The 24,173-nt window shown below is 37.3% G+C and overlaps 1 protein-coding gene across 1 annotated transcript in view; it reads right to left on the bottom strand.

Moving 5' to 3' along the window:
• The window catches only part of LOC131666732 (protein unc-13 homolog A-like), a 957,113-nt gene that overhangs the window by 369,986 nt on the left and 562,954 nt on the right, over positions 1–24,173 (bottom strand). The window contains exons 11-12 of the mRNA XM_058939609.1: positions 23,053–23,493; positions 9,728–9,859 (exon numbers count right to left, since the gene is read on the bottom strand). Of these exons, the coding sequence (XP_058795592.1) occupies positions 9,728–9,859; positions 23,053–23,493 (573 nt within the window). The remainder of the gene's footprint in view (positions 1–9,727; positions 9,860–23,052; positions 23,494–24,173) is intronic.

Below are 24,173 nucleotides of genomic sequence, written 5' to 3'. Positions count from 1 at the left end.
CTCCCTTTCCTCCTGTCTCTTTTTTCCCTATTGTTTTCGAAACCCTTTCGCCCTTTTTCCTACCATTTTTCCCTCTTTCTCGCTCCACCACCATTCTTCTTCTTCTGACTTCAACCCGTTATGCCACATCTTTACCTCTTTATCTTTACTTTTTATTTCTCTCCCTTTCCTTCTTACTTCCTCTCTTATCTTCCTCTGCTTCCACGTCCAGTCCTGATCTATAAATATCTTTTTCTGCACCAGCTTCTTTTTCCTCTTCATAATTCCTTCTTTGAGTTCGCATGAAGCGCATTTAATTTGCCACATCTTTTTTCCTCTTTCTCTCTGATCATCCCTCCCCGCTATCCCTCCTATACTCCTCAGATTCACTATCTCCCCTTTCATTTCTAGTTCCGCTCTTAGCCAGTCCTCTGCCTCATCCTTCTTTTCCTATATTAACCCACCCTCTAAGTCTGTCACTATTATATTTTTTATCCTAGTTTCTCTATCCATTTTTTCTCTCATATACTCTATTTCTTCCTTATTGCCTACTTCTGTTCCTCTTTGCTTCTAATTTCCTCTTTCTATACTTTCTTTTAATTTCACGTACGCTCCTTCCAACTAGTTCATCTTCTCTCCCCATTTTTCCTGCAGTTTCTTTTCTCTAACTTCTGCTTTTTTCGTTTCTTCTTTCGCCTCTCTCCTTCTTTCTTCTCGCTCTCTTGTCCTCTCCTAACTTTTCGTATTTCTTTCTCCCACCTTTCTTCTCTTCTTTTCTCCTCTGTCTCCATTCTTTCCATTTTTCCATCATTTCTTTACACATTTCTGTCCATTCTCTCCTTTCTTCCACCCATACCTCTCTTAAATCCCTTAATTCTGCCCGTATCTTTTCCATTATATTTTCTGCACCACTAGTTTTTCCCACTTCTATCGTTATCTAATCCTTCTCCCCCCTCCCCTTCCATCTCGCTCCCCTCACTTACACTCTTGCATCTTTTTGCCTCTCTCATTTCTCCTCTAATATTCCCCCTAACCACCTTTACTCTTTTCTTCTTTTCTTCCTCTGGACCTTTCTTATCCATCTTTCCATTTTTATTCCTTAATTTTTCTGCTGTCACAAATCTCTCCATCACTATCCCGTACGCCTTAATTCGTCTCTCTACTTCTACTCGTTATCTCACCTTTATTCCCTGTCTTACCTTTTCTGTCTCCGCCTTTACTTCTTACCGCCCCTCCGCTCTACTTGCCTTTCCCGCTTCTTCATTTTCTCTCTTAACCTCAACTTTTCTTTTTTTTTTATTCCTCTCTCTGCTCTTTCCTGCTCTTCTCCAAGCCCCCTCTCTCTCTCTCTACTCCACTTCTCTTCATCCTCCACGCTCTTTTCACCTCTATCTCCCTCCTCAAACACTTTTCCTCTCAAACTTTCTCACCAAAACTCGCACTCACAGTCAAGACACGTCTACTCCCTTCCACGAGTCGAAACCCACTCGGTAAAAGTAAATATACATATTCCACTAATTATTTAAGCTCGCGTTTTTTTAATAATATTTTTATAAATTTTATAATTTTTCAGACTCCACCAGTCCTGTTGGCAAGTTTGCCACCAAGTGTATTTTACTTTTTATTAATTTCTATTTTGAGAATGGTAGGTATAACAACCATTTTTTATATAATATAAATATAAGAATATATTTATTTTTAATCATTTCATTTATTCTTGTTTGTTTAATATAATCGTGCTGGATCCGTCGCATAGGCGTCATATTCAGTATGTAATGCCTATAGAGTATGTTTATATATATATAATTATATTTAAATATATATATATTTTTTGTTCTTAGTTACAGCGCGATGTCGAGAGATCTGAAAGACTAACGCAGGAAAGAGCTGAGGCCGAGAGGACCGCGACCGAGAGGGCCGCTACCATGAGGACTGAGCTCGAAAGGGCTGTGCTCGAAAGAACTGCAGAGGCTACAAAACATGTGGCTGAAAGGGCTGAACGGATTGCTAAAGCTGCGGCCGAGAAGACGGCGAGGACTGCGAGGTCTGCAGCCGAAAACGCTGCGAGGACTGTCGTCGAAACGACAGCAGTAAAAGCAGCAAGAAAAAGATGCGTAAACGTTGTATCGTTAGAAGCGTTTACAAGTCTTTCACCTAAAAAAAAATTTATGAAGGTAAGATTATTCATTATTATTATTATATAAATATATTTTTATTTTATAAATAACTTGAAAATGTATATTATTTTTAGGTCAATAATGATGCTACTGCTGTAGGAAGGCAACCAATGTGCAGCATTGAAAATGCCCTTCCAAGGGCAAATACCGTTACCACCACTAAGAGCATGATGATCACCCCTACCGCTACCACTAGCATGTAGAAAGTGGTACTACGAGTGAAGTATATAGAAAAATTAAGGGATCTCAGCATATATTCTTATTTCACTAGAAAACCGACGCGACCTACCAAACCATGTGGTAGGAAAAAAAATTAAGTAAAAAAATTTATATAATAATATTTTTATAATTTAATAAATAAATAAATAAACCATTTAAATAAAAAATATCTCTCTCTTTCTTTCTCTTTCCTTTGTCATAAAAGAGTTGGTAAGGCGCTTAGGTAAGCTATATGCTGGCTTGACATAGTGGGCCCTCTGAGAGGGAAAGGCGTCTCTAACGCTTGAAGTGCGCTCGCTATGGAGAGGGGTAGCGTCTCTAGCTTGCTAAGCTATACGGTGGCCAGTTACGTGCCTAATAGTATAGATGCTTCTCTCCTTCAATATGCTATACCTATAGAGTAGAGGGAGTTTGCAAACAGCGTATAGCGTGGTTACTGTTCTCTCTCTCTCTCTCTCTCTCTCTCTCTCTCTCTCTCTCTCTCTCTATCCTTCACTCTCGCTCTCCTTCGATAGTAGGGCGCTTAGTAAGCTTATGCTGAATAAGTGTGGGACCTTGGAGAGGGGGTAGCGTCTCTAGCTTGCTAGCTACGTACGTCGTATAGTGTGGATGCTGCTCTCTCTCTCTTTCTCTCTCCCCTCTCTAAGCAAGAGCTATAGTAGTTTTATTCGATTTCGGAAACCTTTCGACTCCATTGTTAATATTATTCGAATATTAATTAATAAAACTTATGAAATTTTCGTTCAATTATTAATTTATTGTTCAATTATATATTGAATATAGAACAGGCTGTCTATAATCTTTATTTTCAGTAGTCGAAATAGCTATTTCGAAATATTTAGACCAATTTTTATATGTATTACTGTCAACTTCATCGATACCTTCAAGTTTAGATTGCTTCTATCTATCTTTAATCCATGTAAACAATTTTTGTACATTTATAACGGCACATATAAAATTAGCTCGATTATCGTAATGATTTATACATTAAATACACAACGTTTTTAATGTGTAAATTTTAGTAAATTTAGCTATTGATAAAACTAACTCTAATACTGAACAGAAAAGGAAGAAGGAGAAGAAAATTACGTTCGATAAAGCTTTCAAGACAAAAACAATAGCTAATAAATCCCTATAAATCTTGATATTTCAATAGTACTATTAATGACTTAAATTTTACATTGCAACCGCTTGATTCTACATTTCAATCCGCTATGTCTATTGCTGATGATGATAATGATGATGGTGCTGATGAAGACAAATTCAATAAGACTAGTGAATCATCACTTGATACAACTGCAATAAATTTAGACAAAGTTAGTTCAAATGTAATTAAAAAACAACAAAGTCTTTACAAAATCCAAGAAATGGCGTTCGTCACGCTTAAATTGTGATGTTTTTGGCAAGCAACACTACTAACTAGATATCGTACAAAGTTTCAACTCGATTCGTTAAGTCGTTTTTTTGTGAGCATTGGTTGAACAAAAAGTTATTGGTTTATTTGAAAAATGGAAAAAACAGAGTTTCGAGTGGTGATAAAACATTTTCATTTGAAAAGTGTTGTAATGTGTTAATAAATAATAGGTATTATTAAATTGACTTTATTAATAATACATAAAACAGAAGCACAATAACACAGAATAAAAGGTGGCACGTAACGCAGTACGCAAATATACACTTGGATAATTAATTTAGCAAAACTATTAATGTTTTTGAATAAACACTGGATAATTTGATGTGAACTGCTGGGGGTGCGACTGACTGTCGGGTCGGCTACGGGCGGACTGACCGCGGTGGTGCATCCTTCGGAACTCTTGGCGGAAAGGAAAAAGCAATAAAATTTGGGCCTTGCAGAAAATGTATATATCTGGCTTTTCCTTCCGCACAGATAAAAGTATATTTGTGTGCGCCTCGTTGCTATACTTCAACCAAAAGAAATCACAGTTGAGTTGAACGCCGTTCATGGCAAGTCTGTCCCTGTGTTTAAGACTGTTTATAACTAGCTAAATAAATTTAAACGCGGCCGTACAAGAAGAAAAGATGAACCGTGTCCAGAACGCCCGTAGAAGTGAGTACGCCCGAATAGGTCAACAAACCCACGATATGGTGTTCAGTGATAGAAGATTAAAATTGCGTGAATTAATTGAGGCCACAGGGGTATCAAAGGGTACAATCAGAATTAAATAATCCACGTGAGTAAAAAATAATTAACTTTGTACATCAAGAAAAAGCAGTAAAGTTTCAGTTGAGTAAAAAAGGTAAGCCTTATGCATTTAATACTGTAAAGTACAAATTTAAACAAGTAGTGAGCGACAATTACATCGATGAAAACAGCAAATTGAAGTAGAAGTCAGTGGGTATGATAAATTATTCAAGATATCAGAATCTGTTTTTAATAATTCAACGAAGCTGTCGAATCAAAGGTGGTTGATATTGAATATTCCTTTAAGGGGGGGGGGCAGGTGAATTTTCAGCCTACCTTTAAAAAAATCGCAGGAGGCTGATAATTATATTTATAACGTAGTTTTTCCCGCTGAATCGAATGGCGTTATCAGAAATTAAAAAAAAAAATTTTTTATGCTTATTTTGGCCGTTTTTCAACAAAAAAAAAATTTTTTTTTGGGTTTTTATTTTTTTTTTGTGGAAGGAATCAATATTTTTTAAAACCCATGCGCTATCTTCTTTAAAATAATAAAAACTATATACAAAAAAATTTTGACCTCAAAATCTCAAAAATTGAGGGAGGAGTAGCATTTTTTCGAAAGCCACTTTTTTTTCTTTTTTTTTTTTTCAAACAGCACTAGCTTTTATGTATAATAAATATGAAGATGTGTAATCGATTAGTGTATTCAGTGCGAACTTGAGATACAGTCAGACGTGAACCTAGTAGTTATCACTGTCAATCATGCCTCGACGTAAAAATCGGTCGGTGTATTATAGTGAATTGGCAACAAAAAAATGGAAAAAAGCTTCGTGTCAGAAAAGCTTACGTTCACAAATGAAAGCGGATGCCATAGCGAATATTAGTGAAAGAAATAAAAATGAAAACAATGAAGCAGAAGAAATAAATGCAGTGTCTGAAGAATTTTATGAAGATATAACTGAAACTACAGCTGAAGAAACGATGGATGAGTGCGACCAAGAAAAAGTTAGTGAATCGCAGTACATCTTGCTCGATTTTTCACAAATATCGTCATTATTGTCAAAAACGAAGTGTGTCGATTGCGATCATAGTACATTGCGTTTCGAGTTAGATTCATAGTCTTGGGGGTTCTCGAGGAAAATTGTTTTGAAATGTTCATACTGTGAGTTGCTTGGATTAGAGACAGATAAGACAAGTATATATACGTCAAAAAGAGTTTGCACCAAAAGTAGTAGCAGGCCTCCTTTCGATGTGAATGTAAGGCTGAGCTTAGCATTTTTGTATGAAGGTAGAGGCTATTCAAGCATACAAAATTTTGCTATGATTATGAACATGCAACCTTTTTCCTGTGCTTCTTTCAAAGATCATATGGAACGAATCGAAACTGCTGTTGATGAGTCGACTGAAGTGATTTTGAACGAATGTCGAACTGTTGTCAAAGATACATACACAAGTTCATGTGTGGTTGAAGATCAACAAGTCGATAGTGACAGTGACGAAAACAGTAACTCTGACGACGACGAAGAAATGAATTGTGACAGTGACAATAGTTCTTATTTGATTTCTAATGACGAATTAGAAAGTGCAGCAAAAATTCGAACGGAGCAAGGGCTTGAAAAGAAACTGAATTTAGGTGACAGTTATGACGGTTCGTGACCTATCAAAGGTTTTAGATCGCAAGTTGGTTTTGCCAGTGTAATTGATTTGGTTACTGGATTCATCATCGATTTTGATATTGCAACGAAGTTTTGCCAAGAATGTTCGTTCACAGCAGCTCTATTGGGTGAAGATTCGCCGGAATTCGAGTTTTGGTCGCAAGGTCATGTCGGCCAATGTCGTAAAAATCATTCAGGATCGTCAGGAGCAATGGAAGCTACAATTGCTGAAAACTTATGGAAACGGTCCGAAAATTATGGATTTCGCTATACGAAAATGCTTTCAGATGGGGATTCAAAAGCATTCACTCATGTCGTATCGTTGAATCTTGGAGAAGATTATAAAATAGAAAAAGAAGAATGTGTCAATCATCATACAATTTGATCACATTTATTTATTATCAATAACTATCCAGAGTCTATGCTGGTATAAAAAAAATTATAAAAGAAGAAAGGAGCAGAAAAGTCACTTTGGGAGGCAAAGGTCATGGTCAACTCAAAGACACGACAATAAAAAAACTAACAGAATATTATAAAAAAGCAATCGGCCAAAATAAGCATAAAAAATTTTTTTTTTTAATTTCTGATAACGCCATTCGATTCAGCGGGAAAAACTACGTTATAAATATAATTATCAGCCTCCTGCGATTTTTTTAAAGGTAGGCTGAAAATTCACCTACCCCCCCCCCCCCCCCCCCCCTTAAAGCATCGAATTGAAGAATCTAGGTATTAAAAATAAAACACTATGTAATAGCTTGGGAAATCACTCAATTTGTTACAGTAGCTTCATTGAAAAATATTATGAAAATTGAAAATGTGAAACTTTTAGAGTTGAAACTAAACAACTGTTTACAAGATACGGTGTAAGCAACGTACATAATTCCGATGGAAACTAATTTAATTTGGAGATTTACAGTGGTAAAATATTAATTTATAGAGGAATGATAAAATTAAAAGCAAGGCACAATCATCATTAACATACAGTTACACTATTCAACCTGTTATATCAGAAGAGGGTAATTTTCATTTACCTTTATTTTTAGTATTGAAAGAAGCAAGTGGAAACTTTGGACTTTGAGTTAAATAGTGCAACGATTATCGAAAATCGTTTAGATCCGCGTACCGGATTAAGAGCGAGCGCGTTCGGTTAGCGAGAGAGAGAGAGCGCGTAGGGGCAATGACCGGGAGGGGAGGCTCCGACCGGCAGTATGACTGTGTCACTCAGTCAGTGCGTCGCGCTAACCTGTTCCCGAGCCGAGTTTTGTGTTTGGTGGTGTGCCAATAGCAGCAACAGCAGCAATAGCAGCAGTAGCAGCATCAGCAGTAACAGCAGCAACAGCAGCAACAGCAGCAACAGTAGTAGCAGCTATAGCAGCAACAGAAGCAACCGCAGCAGCAACAACAACAACAGCAGTAGTTTCGGTGGTGCGGCAAGCAGCGAAGCGGCGTTTTAACGATTCGCTAGTCGGATACGGTTGGCCACCGTATCCTCGTCGTTCTCGCGGTAGGTGCACCTTCCCTTGTTTCATTTGTTGTTAATTTGCGTGCGATCCCGCGCAGCGAGCGCGAAGAATTTGTTTGTGGCGCGCGAGTGATTAGTTCGCGGCATCCGTGGTTTTCTCTCTCTCTCATTTTTAGCGTGTATTTTCATTCACGCGAGCGTGCGCAAGACTCTCGGCAGATTCCCCGTGTCATTGATTTAGTTGAATAAATCAATCATTATACTTATTTAAACGAGTTTCGGTTATTGTGTCTTTCCTTTGTCCGGAGGTCGCGTCAGTGTTTATTTTCAGTGGATTCGAATTCGCCGGTTGCGTAGCACGAATCGTGCGAATACCGATAGACGCGAATCGACAACTCAGGTTCCAGCGGCGGCCGCACGAACGCTACTAGCAAGGGGCGACAGCGCCGCCAAGCGGTGAGTTGGGGGAACCCAACTCGGAATAGTGAAGAGACTCTGCCCAGGCGCACTCCGAGGCAAGGTAGGTTACTGTGCTTTGAGCACATAGATAGCAAGGCTTCGTCTAGTCGTAATAAAGGGCACTTTTAAGAGATTATCGACTAAATGGCAGCCTGTTACAATAGATATTATTGAGACATACGATAAGAAATGTATTAATATGAAAGTATTTTCAAAAAAACACTGAGAATTCATCGATTTTCCTTTGTGTTTCCTGGAGTAATGCAATAATACCGTATAATAATTAGTACCGAAAGAAGTAAGTTTAAAGTCAATGGCAATATCACCTTGTACGACAGGTATAATTTGGACTTTAGATGTTTAAGGTTGTCGCTTCTAGAAAAATTTTGTAAGAAAGCTATCTAATATCATTATTTCACTGGAATAAAATATTCATTTACGCGAAAGAAATTTTATCATTAAAATGCAATCCGTCATACATAATTAGTCATCTTCTCCGAGATATTAGAATAGCTTCAAGTATTCATCGTACAAAAATGGTTATATTGATAGATTTTCAAAATAAGATAATCCTGTTGAATTTTGCTTTGCCATACAAGAAGAACCTCTATGTAACTTCGAAGACAATACTACAATTATAATTTGTAGTTGGTGTAAAAAAAAGTTATGCATAAATCATTTGTTTTTAGGATATTATTTTTGTTAGAATTATATACAATAGTTACATGAAACAGTTCTCAAAAATAACAAGCATATGTATATCATAAAGAAAAAGTTGTATCTGATGACTGTTGATATCTATATAAATATATCTATTAAAAGAAATAAATAAATAATTATATGATTCATGTGAAATGTTTCAGATGATGTCAAGACGTCTTCGATCGTGCACAGTGTAGTTTTTTCTACGAAATCTCTTTTCGATCGTTTTCTTTGTCGATCGTCGCATTTGTTTATTGTTAAAAATAACCAAAAATATTGTAAACAACGAATTTGCATCAAATTTTGCTTTACACTTGAAAAGACTTGTGCGGAAACGGTTACAATGATACAAAACATCTTTGGAATGATTGCTCATTGATAGTGCGGGAACTGGAATATGATCTTCGAATTCCCAAAATCATAGCTTGGAAAATTTCAACTATGAAACTCAGAATGATTCTTGTGTGTTTGTGTATGTATGTATGTGTGTGTGTGTGTGTGTGTGTGTGTGTGTGTGTGTGTGTGTGTGTGTGTGTGTGTGTGCGTGCGTGCAAAATTCATTCTACAATTGCTCAGAGAAGAGAAGAACAAGCTTCTTTTAAAAACCACTCAGGAGAACTTATAAATAATTTTTGATGATCGAAATGAACTCAAAAAGATCATTACTGATAATAAATTATTGGTTTATGATTATGATCCTGAAACCAAACAACATTTTTTACAAAGGAAACATTTTAGTAATATTGCGATAGTTTTTATAAGCATGAAAAATGAAAGGAATAAATGGCATTTTATGATCTTTAATCGCTACTATAGTAAAATGGAATTTTTTTCATAGAATAAGATAAATTTTTTTAATTTTAATGTTTAGCGTTTTATATTGTTTTTAACAACATTAATAGATAAGAATATTAGATATATCTGAACATACCATAACTCCGCTTAATGCATTTTTCACATCTGGTTTTCCTGCCATATGATTCTTGAATAATCTTGACATGTCTTCAATTTTAGCATTAGCGGCTAAATTTTTGGCATTATCAGTCAAACTTTTGAACATCATCTACGGAATAGAGGACAATAATTGAATGTTTTGAATAGTGTTCCATTTTGAATATAAAGAGCCTAGCCAGATAAGATGGTCAAATCCACCCCCCCCCCCCCCCCCCACCCCCAAGGTTTAGGCAACGGAATAGTAGCTTCTTATAGGGCTTGATAAAAGACTCTTCTAGACAAAATTTCAAACCCCTAGGTGCCCAGGGGGGCCCTATAGACCCAAAAACCTAACAAATCGTTTTATGATGATATCTCGGTCAACTTTAGAGCTAGAAAAAAAATTAAAAAAGCAAATTATAGGATTTTTAAAATTCTTCAAATCTATCAGAACGAAAATAATTTTTGGCACAAAATTCAAATTTTAAATCAGATTGAAACATTTAAAATTTATTTAAAAGAAAACAAAAAAACAACTAGCTGGAAAAAATATATTTTGTTCATTTTTCGTTATTCTATATGCCTGAATTTATTTAGATTTTTAGAAGAGGTGGAATACCAAAAAAAAATTTTTAATTTATCCATTTTCCATGTATTTTTTGGTTATAAAGACGATGAACAACAGAGGCTTCTCGTGCATGACTGATTCTTTTGCATTTTCTTTAAGTATATTTTCTATAAGTGCCGTTCCAGGAACTACTCTCGGGCTACCTTGCGATTACACATAGCTACTTTGCGATTACACATAAACAGCCTGGCCTATATCAAGCACTGGTCGCATCAATCATTTAGTTACCTATACTCAATATGATCACAAAATCAATGAAAACTCTGTTTTTATTTTCTTTGTCCCAATAGACTTGGCGTATAGTTGAAGAAAATCTTCATCAGGAAGTATCGAAAAACCATTTAGAAATAATTTGCGCAGAGACTGTTCGGTAGAAGCAAGCGATTCACAGTGCGCCATGTCTCTGTACCATCATCATCGTCTTACAGTATTTTTTTGTCTTCATGGAGTCTACCCATATTTCTGCGCCGTATAGAAGGATCGAGTGAGCTGTCGCCATTAACAGTCGTCGTTTTCCCGATCTCGGTCCCGTCGTATTTGCCATCAGGCGACTCAAGGACCCACCGCCGCCACGTCATCACGGTAGGCGACGAGGGTCACTCCGATCGGCATCCCAAGCCGAAGCAAGCTATCGTATAAGCCATTCCAGAAGTCAGGTCCCAGTATCGACCCCTGTGCCACCCCAACGGTGACCTGTCTCGTTACTTGTCCTACGATCGTCTCGTATGTTATCTGTCTCTTTTTTAAGTAATTCTCCACAACCCGAAGCGGGTATGGCGGGATCCCGAAGTTGCTTTTCAGCGCCTCCAAGATATCCCTCCACTTGGCCGAGTTGAAAGCATTTCTAATGTCGAGCATGGCCAACAACACTATAGGTCGCGCTGTGTGGCAATGTCTGTCTAGTTCCAGGAAATAGTCGACCACCTTTTGGATCGCTCCAGTCGTCGACCGAACCCTCCTGAAACCGAACTGCAAATCTGATAAACCCCCCTCCGGTCGGTATCGCATTCATCAGTCTCGGTCTCAGTAATTGTTCAAAGAGTTTACCAGTCGCGTTAAGTAAACTCAACGGTTGGTAAGCCGAAGACGTGCCAGGATCGCTTCTACCTTTTGGGATAAGAACGAGCCTTACCACCTTCCACCGGTCGCTGAACGTTCCTGTCACCAAGCACGTGTTGTACAGGTCGAGGAGTATCTCCGGCCGTAGACGAGCCACAAGCCGGAGGATCTCGGATGGTACTCCGTTCGGTCCCGGTGCCTTGCAAGTCTTCATCGCATTCATTGCTCTGATGAGTTCCTCAGCGGCAAAGGCAGGGGGCATTTGTGCGTCCACGTCATCCATCACGTTTGTCCGAATCGGGTGCATCGGAAACAATCCGTCAACAATCCGTCCTGCTGTTTCGGCATCTTTAAGTTCCGGTGAGACTCGGGCTCCTAGTTTCCCGGTCACGATGTTGTAGCCGGTTCCCAGGGATCCTGGTTTACCTCCTCGCAGAGCTTCCTCCAGCATCGCGTCTTGCTGTGTCGTATTGCTTTCGTCAGCGTCTTCTGGGCTGTTTTGTATATGGCTTGGAGATTTTCCCTTTCGGGTCCACCCCCTGCCCTTGTCAGTCGTCTTCGATTTGTCAAACGTATTCTTCGTAGCTCGGCTATCTCGTTCATCCACCAGTATTGTGATTGTATTTGTTGTATCTGTCGACGTTTCAGCATTGTGCTTCTGCACAAGATGTCTATTAATTTGGCGGTCTCGTCTGTCAGTCTTTCCGCCGCCGTCTCTTGTATGAGCCACAGCAGTTCTGTCACGTCTCGTGTGTCGTTTGTCATTGTGGATGTTCGTCCTGTCGTCGGTTCTTGGCTGTCAGCGGCAGAGTCGTAGCTCAGCCCGCTGCCGCCGCTCGACACGTTGTTCGTCCTCTGTCGTCTTAGTAGGTTCAGTAGGCTCTGGTTCGTGTCGTTGATTCGTATCTAACTCCTCTTCTCCGTCCACAAAGTACGGCCCTCAAAATCCGTGCCACGGCCTGTGGTCACCGGAGCTTTCACCAGATCGGAACCCGGGGTCGATTCCCCTTAAGAATGGGTTACCACTTGAGTAAATCTATGTTTTTTTTGTGCATGTTCATATTTTTGTTTCGTCCCGTTGTGCTAAAGGTCCCTCGTGGTCGCGACTCCGCGAACCGCGCTGGAATAACTCACGGCCCCTAAGGTCCCCCTTCCTCTACCCGAGTGTGGTCAGTGTTCCCCCTGTAGAGTGTGCGTGATTGTGAGTCCCCATAGTGGCAAACCGGGCTTCGTTCACAAGGAGAGCCCAATTAGAGGGATCCCCCTCATTCGCTTTCGGGCAGCTCCGTTTATAGGGATCCCCGGCATTGGCGCTTTTGGTAAGCCCCGTTAATAGGGTCGCCAAGCATTCATTCATCCCGGTTTGCCAAAAGGCGTGTGTGTGTAAGTGTTTGTGTAATGTGTGAGTGTAGGTGTGTGTAAGTGATTAATGGTTGGGCACATCAACAGATTACCATTATTTTTTGCGTCATTTCTGAACCATATCTTCCTCTTGGCCGTGTCCTAGCTAGCATTTGCACAGTGAGGTGTAACTACTCATTGGACCAGCTCGGCTACTGGACCAGCTAGGCTACTGGACCAGCCCGGCATTATTATTATTATTATTATTATTATTATTGGCAATTTATTGTGGGTGCCTTTAATTTGTGAGTTGAACGAAAAATTTACGTGTTTGTACATTTTTTCTAAGGAATTTTCCGTACGACGTGTGGGCCCAATAAACCTATAACGTAAGCCTAACGCCTATAATCTATTTTATTTTTTTAAGGCATTAACAGTAATTGTACTAATGAACGATGAGGACAAAATCGTTTGTTTATTTGACGAACTATCAAATAGCATAATTATTTTTAACATTACGTAAAAAAATTGATTTGAGTTGTAACTTTAAAGAGAGTAATCTAGTTATATTATTTACATTGACATGCAATCTGCGCCACGTGTATTGTTTACATGTTTTTATGTAACGTTTCTTTCTTCATCCCTGATTATGTAATTATTTTGACTTTTAAAAAACTCATTTAATTTTTTCATGGTATTCAACAAAAAAGTTCACATTGAAAATGTAATTTTTTTAAAAGCTTATTTTTGAAGTTAATGTGAGTATTAGTAGTCTACACCTATAATGTAATCATAAAAATTCATGTTCCAGAATTGTACTTCAACTAATGTGATTTATAATTTTCACAAGAAAAAATCTCTTAACTTACGAGGGTGGTCCGAAAAGTACTTAGCCTACAAAAGAAAAACGAAAATTTTGGAAAAGTGGCCTTTTATTTTTCAACATAGTCTCCTTTTAGTTCGATACACTTGGCCCAGCGATGCTCCAACTTCTTTAACCTGTCTGAAAAATACGTTTCCTCGAGGTCTGAAAAGTAGGCTTCCGTGGCAGCGATTACCTCCACATTCGACTCAAATTTCTGCCTGGCGAGTGACTTTTTCAAGTTTGGAAACAAAAGAAGTCGCACGGAGCTAAATTTGTAGAATACGGTGGATGGCGCAGCAGTTCGTAGCCTAATTCGACCAATTTGGCCATGGCGACGGCGGAGGTGTGAGCCGGTGCGTTGTCATGGTGGAAGAGCACTTTTTTCTTCGCCAAATGGGGTCGTTTTCTCTGCAATTCGACATCGGATCGGCCCAATAATTCGGCATAGTACATCCCTGTGACCGTTTTGCCCCTCTCCAGGTAGTCGATGTAGATCACACCTTGTGAATCCCAGAAAACGGTGGCCATCACCTTTCCGGCCGATGGGGCAGTCTTCACCTTCTTCGGAGCACTTTCGCCGGGTAAAGTCCACTGTTTCGATTGTTCCTTGGTCTCTGATATATACCAGTGGATCCATGTTTCGTCGACTATCACGAAACGACGGAGAAACTCCTTCGGATTGCGCTTAAACAGCGTCAGACATTGCTCTGAAGTTGTCTCACGGTTGCGCTTGTTGTCCGGAGTGAGCAATCGCGGCACCCATCGCGCAGACAGCTTTCTCATGCCCAAAATTTCATGCATGACCCACGTGGTCTATTGAAATGCTTACAATCTTAGCTATCTCGCGCATCTTCAATCGTCGATCTGCCAATACGAGATCGTGAATTTTTGTCACGTTATCCTCCGTGGTAGCCGTTTTCGGAGCACCTGGACGTAGCTCTTCAAAAATCGACGTGCGACCATGTTGAAACTCGTTAAACCAATTTTTGACGGTCGCCATCGAAGGAGAAGAGTCACCGTACACAGTATCCAAGCGCTTTTTGATTTCGCTGCGCGATTTCCCTTCCAAAAACAAGAATCGAATCACCGACTGACACTGCTCTTTTTCCATTTTTCAAAAAGCAACGGACACACTTGCTTTCACACACTCTCAAAAATAAACTACAACTCGGATCCGGCTGAAATCTTGACAGTAACCATCGAGCAGGTTGTACTACGTGATATAATATTTCTTTTGCGAGAGTGGCGCCATTGGGCGGTGAGGTTAAGTACTTATTGGACCACCCTCGTAATCTTTTACTAACTTTAAAGATTACAGGAAAGTTCTAGATATTAATTACACATTAAAATCATAGTTTTGTGGGAAATATACTGTATTTAAAAAAGTTTTTAAAGAAAATTATTTTTTTGGAATGAATGATTTATTGAACAAAAATTATGATGACAACATGAAAAATATTTTTGGGGTTCCGTAGAATCTTTTGTTTGCGACTTGATGAATATCTCCTTTAATATTCTAACATTTTTGCATTTGCTTTTGTAAAAATTGGCGAGTGTTTGTCTACGCTTTTCATCTTGAGTTACTTGGATAATAGACGGCTTTTCTGATATCAATTTCATGTCGGTAGTAATATTGTAACGCTTTCATTTATTGACAAATTCAAACAAGATTTATTCACTTTGAAATGTATTCAACAAAACAATCATTCAAATAAAAAAAGTTAATCAAGTGATTCTATTACCCTAATCTTAATTTAAATTTTCTAAATTCAAAATACCACTGAGATTTATTAGTTCATATCATCAATAACAAAAAAGAAACATTTTTATATATGCATATTCCATTTATGAATTGATCTTTTCCCTAAAAGTTCCCTAGAGTTTTGATATATAAATATTACAATTAAAAAAAAGTTTACTATAATCAATGTAATTTTCCATAACTGTAATCACTTGTTTCACAAATACTGCTCAAATATTTTCTTTAAATAAGAAAATTAATTCCATAAGTTTGAAAATAAATAAATATTTCTTCATTACAAAGAGTTCATTATTACATTTTAAAAAATATTCTTCAGTCTGATACTAATCTTTAATCAATTTGATTCATTTGAGTTTGACATAATAAAACATGCATTTGAATTCAAAATTCAATTTTACTTCATTACATATTTATTTGCTTGAAAAACTTATTTTTCTATACAGCATTCCTGATTATAAAATATCTGCAGTTTTTTGGTGAAATCAACTTTAATGTATTAATTATTTCAATGTATTATTGAACTCGACTATATTTATATACAATTGTATTGAACATTTGCATTGGTACGGACTACTACCACAATATTTAATAACAAACATTAAGTCATCTAAAAAAACATGTTTACATTTGATTTATATTAGTATTAACATCTATGCAATGTAACGGGGTAGCTTAACATTTAATTACTTTTATTTGCGCGAATTCATAGGAGGGCGAATGTAATCATCTATGCTCAATACATAATCCGGAGAGCATGGGGAAACAGGTGTCAGTCAACCAATAGATCTACTAATCTGTAAAAATGAGTGGAAGCAATATGGAATAAGCGAGTCGAAAGCACTTGTTAATAACACGAACAGAATCTTTTATTATCTATCAAATGTTACACTGGATCGGCCCGCGTGTTTATGTTGACATCGGCGCTCGCTCATCGAGGACACACAGTGTCGGGACGCTCGTTGCTCTTTGTTAACAGAGCTATTGCATGCACGCTTCGAACACGAGAAATTAATTGTTAAACATGCAACCACGATCGCGAGATTAAGCTGGCCAGCTTACCTTTGTTTTGCGGACGCTCGAGGATGACACCAATAAGTCGCACTCGAGAAAAGGTCTATTGTTTATTCGTGTCGCGAGTCGCGAACTTATAAACACGTGGTTTCGCCCTCGATGGCGAAACCTCACGCATACACAAGCGTTATCGCAGCGCACGGTGCTTTTGCCTGCTGGCTCAAGCTTTCACTTTCGTGAGTTGCACGGCTCCTCGGCTGCAACAATCTCTGGCTCTCTCGTCTGGCTGCTTTGCGATGGAATTCGGCTCCGGTAACTCGGGTAGCAATAGTTGATCTCCTCTACACGGGCGAACTCCTTGATGGACAATGCTTCACTGGTTCAATTTCAAGTACGCGCGTTCCATCTGCTCGCGTGCCGAATTCCTTCGTTACGTTCCTAATCTCCCCAGTAGGTGCTGCCCCCGCGAGCAGCAATTAGGTTACATTATTAGCGCTAATTCGACGTTTACCGTCACAGCAAATAAATATTTATTCAAGTTGAACGGTTTGACAGAAGAATTTCATAAATGATGAAATTATTTAATATGAAATTATCAAGTATTATATCGAATAAGTTTAACTATTTTTCAACATTGATTAATTGAAATTGAAGAAGCTGTTAAATGCCTTATAAATAATTTACAATAAATAATTTAATGTTATCGTCAATCATCAATAGTTTTTTCTTGCTTTCAATGGAAAAATCTATACTATAAATATCACAAAAACTAAAATCTTCTCACTGGTTTTCTACTTTTACGTAACATTTTTTTTCAATTCTTTAGTTTTTGACCTCATTTCAAAGCAGTAGTTATGATGATTCACAAACAAATTGTACCAAAAATTCATAGTTTTGTTAATACCAACGAAGATAGACGCTTATAGAAGCGCAGCGCAGGTCTTATGGGGGTTTAGTTGAGGGGCTGACTAACAACTAATAAAGTTATAGTACTTGGCGTAAGAAAGGAAGGTGGTCCGAAGGACCACCTCTATATTTTAACAGTTGTGTGGTAGTACGGAGAAAATCCGCCAGAGGGATACTTGTCGAAAAGGCACACATTTTCTATTAAAGACAATAACTTATTTGGTCAATAGGCAAGTCGACCGAATACATTATTTTTTTCAATTAAAGATATAGATTTTGTTATATTCTTTTTATACAATAATTTTTCAAATAATATTTATGTGCGACAACTTGTTGATAGAATTTTTGTTTATAATTTTTAGTGAGGTTTGTTTGCACGTCCATAAAACCGCGGGAATTCAAGTGTGCCTTTTCGAGACGTATCTCCCTCGCAGATTTTTTTCACAGATGATCACAAACTGCACAATGCTGAAAGGTGGTCCTTCGAACTAATATAATATAAACTACAAAACAGTATAAAAATTGTATTAAATGTAACTTGAACGAGAAAAAAGTATCTGGATATAAAAGATACGTTAAAACAGAAACCATGGTTGATGACTTGAAAGAATGTTTAAACTTAGATGCTAAAGTAGGAGATTATTAATGCAAAACCTGCCACACAGTTTTTGCGTTCAAAAAAAAACTCTGCTTCTAACGGTAGAAAATGTATCTGATGCAATGTCATCGTTATCTCTCAGTAAACCATCTTACTCTTCCTCTGCAAGTTTCTCTCAAAATACTAACCCAACAGAACCACTTGTTTCATATCCTACAAAAAATATAGAAGAGGAAGAAACAGTGGAGTTACCTATACAAAGGTGTGTTACCACACAAAAATATTGTTGTCTATGCGGAAAACGTCAAAAACTTATTACAGTACCATTTTAAGCCCGGTTGCAAGTGTGACGTCCGGGTCACTATCTCAGGTACGTCTGAGGCGGACGTAATCTCAGGCGCTCTATTTGGTTTGCGTGCGTACGCTTAAACCGGGACGAGCGATTGGAGAATTAGAGCTTTTCTACTTCGCGTTTCGCGTAAAAATAGTGAAAAATAAACTGGACTACAAGCCTTCCATCAAACACCAGGGTCCAATGGAATCGGGACTTGGATGTGAAAATCCCAAACCTTGCCAGAATTATCACATAAAAAGTATTTTAATTTTTATTTAACGGCGCGACTGTCTTATTGAAAAAGTATCCCAATTCCTGCTGAAATACTTTTTCGAAGACCTATTTCTCACGAGTTTCGATCGGCTACTATATATATACTACTGTATATATATATATATATATATATATATATATATATACTACTGTGGGCAAAAAGTAAGGTGAATTTGTTTGTAAAATGAAAAATCTTTATTTATTCTTCTACATCAATGTCATCCCCTTCGAAGTAATCCCCTCCCGATAAAATACACTTATGCCAACGTTTTTTCCAATCCTCGAAACATGCCAAATAGTCCCTTTCCGGTATAGCCATCAGCGCCTTCTTCGATTCAGCTCTTATCTCCCAATCGACTCGAAACGCGTTCCCCGGAGTGGTCTCTTGAGTTTTGGGAATAGCCAGAAGTCACACGGAGCCAAATCAGGCGAATACGGTGGTTGCGGAACGATATGCGTCGAATTTTTGGCGAAATGGTCACGAAGAACGAGTGCAGTGTGAGATGGTGCAACGAGATTTGACTTTTCGTAGGCCCAAATGGTCTTTCAAAATTGTTTTCACAGATCCTTCTGATATTCCGATCATATCAGTAAGGTCTCTAACAGTCAACCGACGATTTTCGAGCACTAATTCCTTCACTTTATTGACGTGTTGGTCATCTGTTGACGTCGATGGTCGTCCGGAGCGCTCCAAGTCATCAACACGTTCTCGACCCTCTTTGAAGTCTTTGTACCACTTATAAACATTTTTCTGCGACATGGTAGAATCACCAAAGGCCTTCTGCAACATCCTCAACGTTTCCGCAGCCGAAATTTCATTCCGCAAACAAAATTTGATGGCACTTCTTTGCTCAATTAAATCAGACATTGTAAAAATCGAAACATGCACTCTTGGTCGTTTGGTAAACACAAGCGTAAATATATTACTGATGATGACATTGACATGAAATTTGTCCCAGATGTCATTCGCAGTCCTACCAACTCAAGAAAAAATGAACTAGCCCGAAATGTTAAGCCCGCGAAGTTTAAATTGAAAATTCACCTTACTTTTTGCCCACAGTAGTACTCTAACAAGAAGAGGAAAAGGAGAGATAGTGAATAAAATTTTGTTTCAACTTACTTTTCTTTTATTTAATTCACTGGTACTGGGAGAAGTCAATCTGGACCTGGCACTTGGTCAATGAGATGCACTTAGAGCCTTGCGAGGAGCGTGAGAGAGAGCGATTTTCGCTTGCGCACGCCCTTTTAAACCCTGGGGGTGGTTGGGAGGAAAATCCCTCTTTCAGTCCCTCAAAATTTGGGAAGAGTGGAAATGCCAGTGAATTCTAATTGGCCAACCGAGATTTTCCCTCCTTTTCTCTTTCGGATTTCGGGCCCTAATTGGTTCGGGGGCGTGGTGAGAATTGGGGGTGCGCGTTCAAGAGTTTGGGCCTTATCTCGCTAGATGACTCTCCAAGTACCATTTTTATTACAGTTTCTCTTATAATTATTAATTTATTTACTATATAAAATTATTACAATTAATTCTTAAAAATAACGCAAGTTCCTTATTATTTAACATATTTTACGCGAAAATCTTTTGATCCTACATGTTTACAATTAGTAACTTAATTAATTAACTCACTTCGTTGTTTAAATAAATTGGAACGAAAAAAGGGTATTATTTAATTGTGGACTATATAACTGATTTGCTAAAATTCGTTCAAGTAACTGTTTTCGACTATTTACCTCATTTTTCTAATTTGTAATTTTAAAACTTTGAGTTATTTTCAATGATTGCGCGGCAACTATGTTTCTAATCAAAAAGTGTGTGGGAGGTTTCAAGAAGCTGCGAAATTTTCCTATCATGCTGTTATTTTCCCGATTCATTTATGTAAAATTAGTTATTAAGGTTTTTTTTTTATATAGCAAAAGTTTTGACTTCTAAAAGTGGAAATCTTTTGGGTGAAATCGAATAACAGGATACAGGTGGAATTCCGCGGCTCCTTTACTCTTTATCTAAACCTACTCAAAAAAACTTTACGATCGTTCGAGGTAAACATCGGAAAGCGCGCGATAAAGGGACGACTATTTTCACGTGTCCTCCAGCTGCTTCAGCTGAAGGCTCTCCTTTGCTAGTTTACCGAGTTTTAATTTAAGCTACACAAAAGTACATGAGGAAAAAAAAAATAATTGGCTAATAAACGGCCCGACGTTACACAAGTCTTCACTGTGAGAAATATCTTAGTTTCCGCTGATAATCTATGTTGTAAAGAGCATCATGTCAAGAAACATTTCTACGAGGAAGATATGCATAGTATTACAATAGCATCTAATTTCAGCAGGATGAAGGGTTCCGACGTTTCAAATATTTTACTGAAATGCAGAATAGATGTTGACAAGGAGCTGACCGATAAAATCGGAGATTTCTCCTTACCCAAAAGTCGTGTTATTATTTTGACGGGTTTGACGTGGGAAAATCTTTTCATGCTACGCGCAATGATAACATCGCTTCGAAATTCAGATTCTTGAAATGTTGCTCAAGCCATTGTTGTATTTCTATTTAGAATGCGGACAGGAAACTCTAATAACTTGATTTGTTCTATACTCGGATTAGAACGTCGTCAACAAGTATTAGATTTTTCGATTTTTGTATTGGAATCATTAAAGAGAGATGTGCTACCAACTCGTTTTGAAATAGAAGCAACGAATCGTGAATACTTGATTAAAAATCACACAGCCGCGGAAGCGAATGAGTTACGCTTGGTGACAATAGTACGTTGGGTCGTTCAAGCAGTGCATGGCGTAATTAGTCAAAAATTCAGACTGCTACATAATCAATTAGGCAATAGCTTGGCAGAAGAAGCAGAATCTGAACGGTGGGGTTGGGTAGACGAAAAACTAAATTCGAAGAACTTACTTCAAATGACCTTTTAGATATCCCAGAGATGACTGACCAGGATTTGAAGATTTTTTTCACTGGGGCTTACGATATTAGTTAGGCCAAGCAATTTCCTATTTAGCCGAATTGATGGATGATGACGGAAAATTGCACGTAGATTATCTAAAGGAAATAAAGACTATAATTAAGATTCAAGTTCGTTCTCGTCACATATCTGCAAAAAAATATAACTGCTATATCGAGAATGCACCAGAGTCAATTGGAGCTGCCGGAATCAAACGATATTGTTGTAAATGTGCAAATGGGTTGAGAACTATTGGCTGCTGCTCACATGTAGCTGCAATAATTTATTTTCTATCTCGTGCAAGGTACTTCTCAAAAATTATAAGGCCAGCTGAGAAATTGACAAAAATTTATGAAAGAAAAGAGATGGTTCCAGTCATCAATGATGACAGTGATGAAAACTAAATTTAGATACATTGTAATTTAATAATTGTATTATTAATAAATGATCGCTCTTGAAAATAATGTCTTATTGATTTCCATCTTTCTGGGTTTGAAATAGGCGATGTCAAATATTTTATATTTCATTTTGAAACAGGGATATATCTTTTTTACTGCTTAAAATTACCATCAAAGATGAGGCTTGCCTTTTTGAATATTATGTCATAAATGTATACATACAGTGCCTGTTAATCGTTGTGAAAACTATTGAATAATAAAGAAATTATTTCTAAATGGTTTTTCGATACTTCCTGATGAAGATTTTCTTCAACTATACGCCAAGTCTATTGGGACAAAGAAAATAAAAACAGAGTTTTCATTTATTTTGTGATCATATTGAGTATAGGTACCTAAATGATTGATGCGATCAGCGCTTGATATGGGCCAGGCTGTTTATGTGTAATCGCAAAGTAGCTATGTGTAATTGGAAAGTAGCCCGAGAGTAGTTCCTGAAACGGCATTTCAAGAAAATGCAAAAGAATCAGTCATGCACGAGAAGCCTCTGTTGTTCATCGTCCTTATAACCGAAAAAATACATGGAAAATGGATTTTTTATTTTTTTTTTTTTTTGGTATTCCACCTCATCTAAAAATCTGAAAAAATTCAGGCATATACTCGTAGAATAACGTAAAATGAACAAAATATATTTTTTCCAGCTAGTTGTTTTTTTTGTTTTCTTTTAAATAAATTGTAAATGTTTCAAACTGATTTAAAAATTTGAATTTCGCGCCAAAAATTTTGAAGAACTTTAAAAATCCTATAATTTGCATTTTTTATTTTTTTTCTAGCTCAAAAATTGATCGAGATATCATCAAAAATCTATTTGTCAGATTTTTGGGTCTATAGGGCCCCCCTGGGCATCTAGGGGTCTGAAATTTTGGCTAGGAGAGTCTTTTATCAAGCCCTACAAGAAACTGCTATTCCGTTGACGAAACCTTTGGGGGGGGGATTTGACCATCTTATCCAGCTAAGCCCTTTTTCAAGAATATTTTGATCAATTTACATGACTAAACTGAAGATTTGGTTTATAATAATATTTGATTTTCTTACGGTTAGGTAAATAGTGTTAAATGTAAATAATTAAATTAAATATAAATAAAAAACTTGTTTGTTTGAAAATAAAATTTTATTCAAATATTCTGAAGTAATTTTGTTACTTACGGTTTTATCGGTCATAGGAGGTAATACTACGGTTTTTTCAAGTATCCGCATAACAATTTTCCAGAGCTCTTTTAGCAGTCGTTTTAAAACAGTCTTTTCGCAAGATTGAGCATATAAGGAAAGACTACCGTCTAATAAGTCCATCAATGGTCTAAGAACTTCATCAGCTTCTACGTTGGTTCTTTGAGAAATTTGAGGGACTTGACTATTCCCCTTGATTGCCACCAATAAATCGCCAAGTTCTTTCACTGAAATCGTTATTCGAGGCTCAAGGCTCTTGGCAAACTGCATAGCTAAATCATCTAAGGCACTATTCAATTGGGCTTGAAGCTCTTTCAATATATTTGCTGCATCTTGTTCTAAATTTTCTCCACCCATCGACTCGAACATTTTTTCTAATTGCACTCGTAATTGCTGGATATTGTTCATAAGAATACAAGCCTGTAATTGAGAATGACAATAATTTTAACATATCGGTTCAAAATAAATTATATTTCATATTTATTTATAGATTTCAAATATAAATTATCATTTGATAGGTGTGCTTTTAATTAATAAAGAGTACTTTTCTTTAATTTATCAGGAGTATTAATTGTAAAACTAAATTAAATAAATTATGATATTATACAAAAGGAGTTTTCTTATCATTACATATAAGAAAGAAAGTTAATATTGAAGAAATAACGGTTTTGAATTTGATACATAAATACTAAATATTGAGGAATAGTATCCTTGGATATATATCCATGGAGTTCAGACTGACATGAGAACTTAGCGGTCACGATTTTTTTATTGAATATTTAGTTAATCGAGGGTCTAGAACTATCAACAACTTTTGTGCATGTTATGTTGTGGACTGCATATTATGTGCTAGCTCTGTACATGATTCAACCGTAAAAAATTTAGATTATATGCAGGATTCTCTAAATTATCAACAAAGGATTGGATAGTAAAAGTATTCATATATGAGAAAAAATGGAAATAAATTTATCACGAGATAGTAATATAACCACATTGGCTATACCTCGTTTTCATTGTTTCAATCGAGTACAGTGACTGAACCATGAGAATTTTAGTACCATATCGCCCTTTCCACTTGTTTACCAACTTAACATTAATGT

Source organism: Phymastichus coffea, unplaced genomic scaffold (genome assembly GCF_024137745.1).
Source record: "Phymastichus coffea isolate CEN01 unplaced genomic scaffold, Cenicafe_Pcof_1.1 PCOF00004, whole genome shotgun sequence".
Lineage (NCBI taxonomy): Eukaryota > Metazoa > Arthropoda > Insecta > Hymenoptera > Eulophidae > Phymastichus > Phymastichus coffea.
The sequence above is the reverse complement of the archived record's forward strand: the minus strand, read 5'-3'. Positions and strand labels throughout refer to the sequence as shown.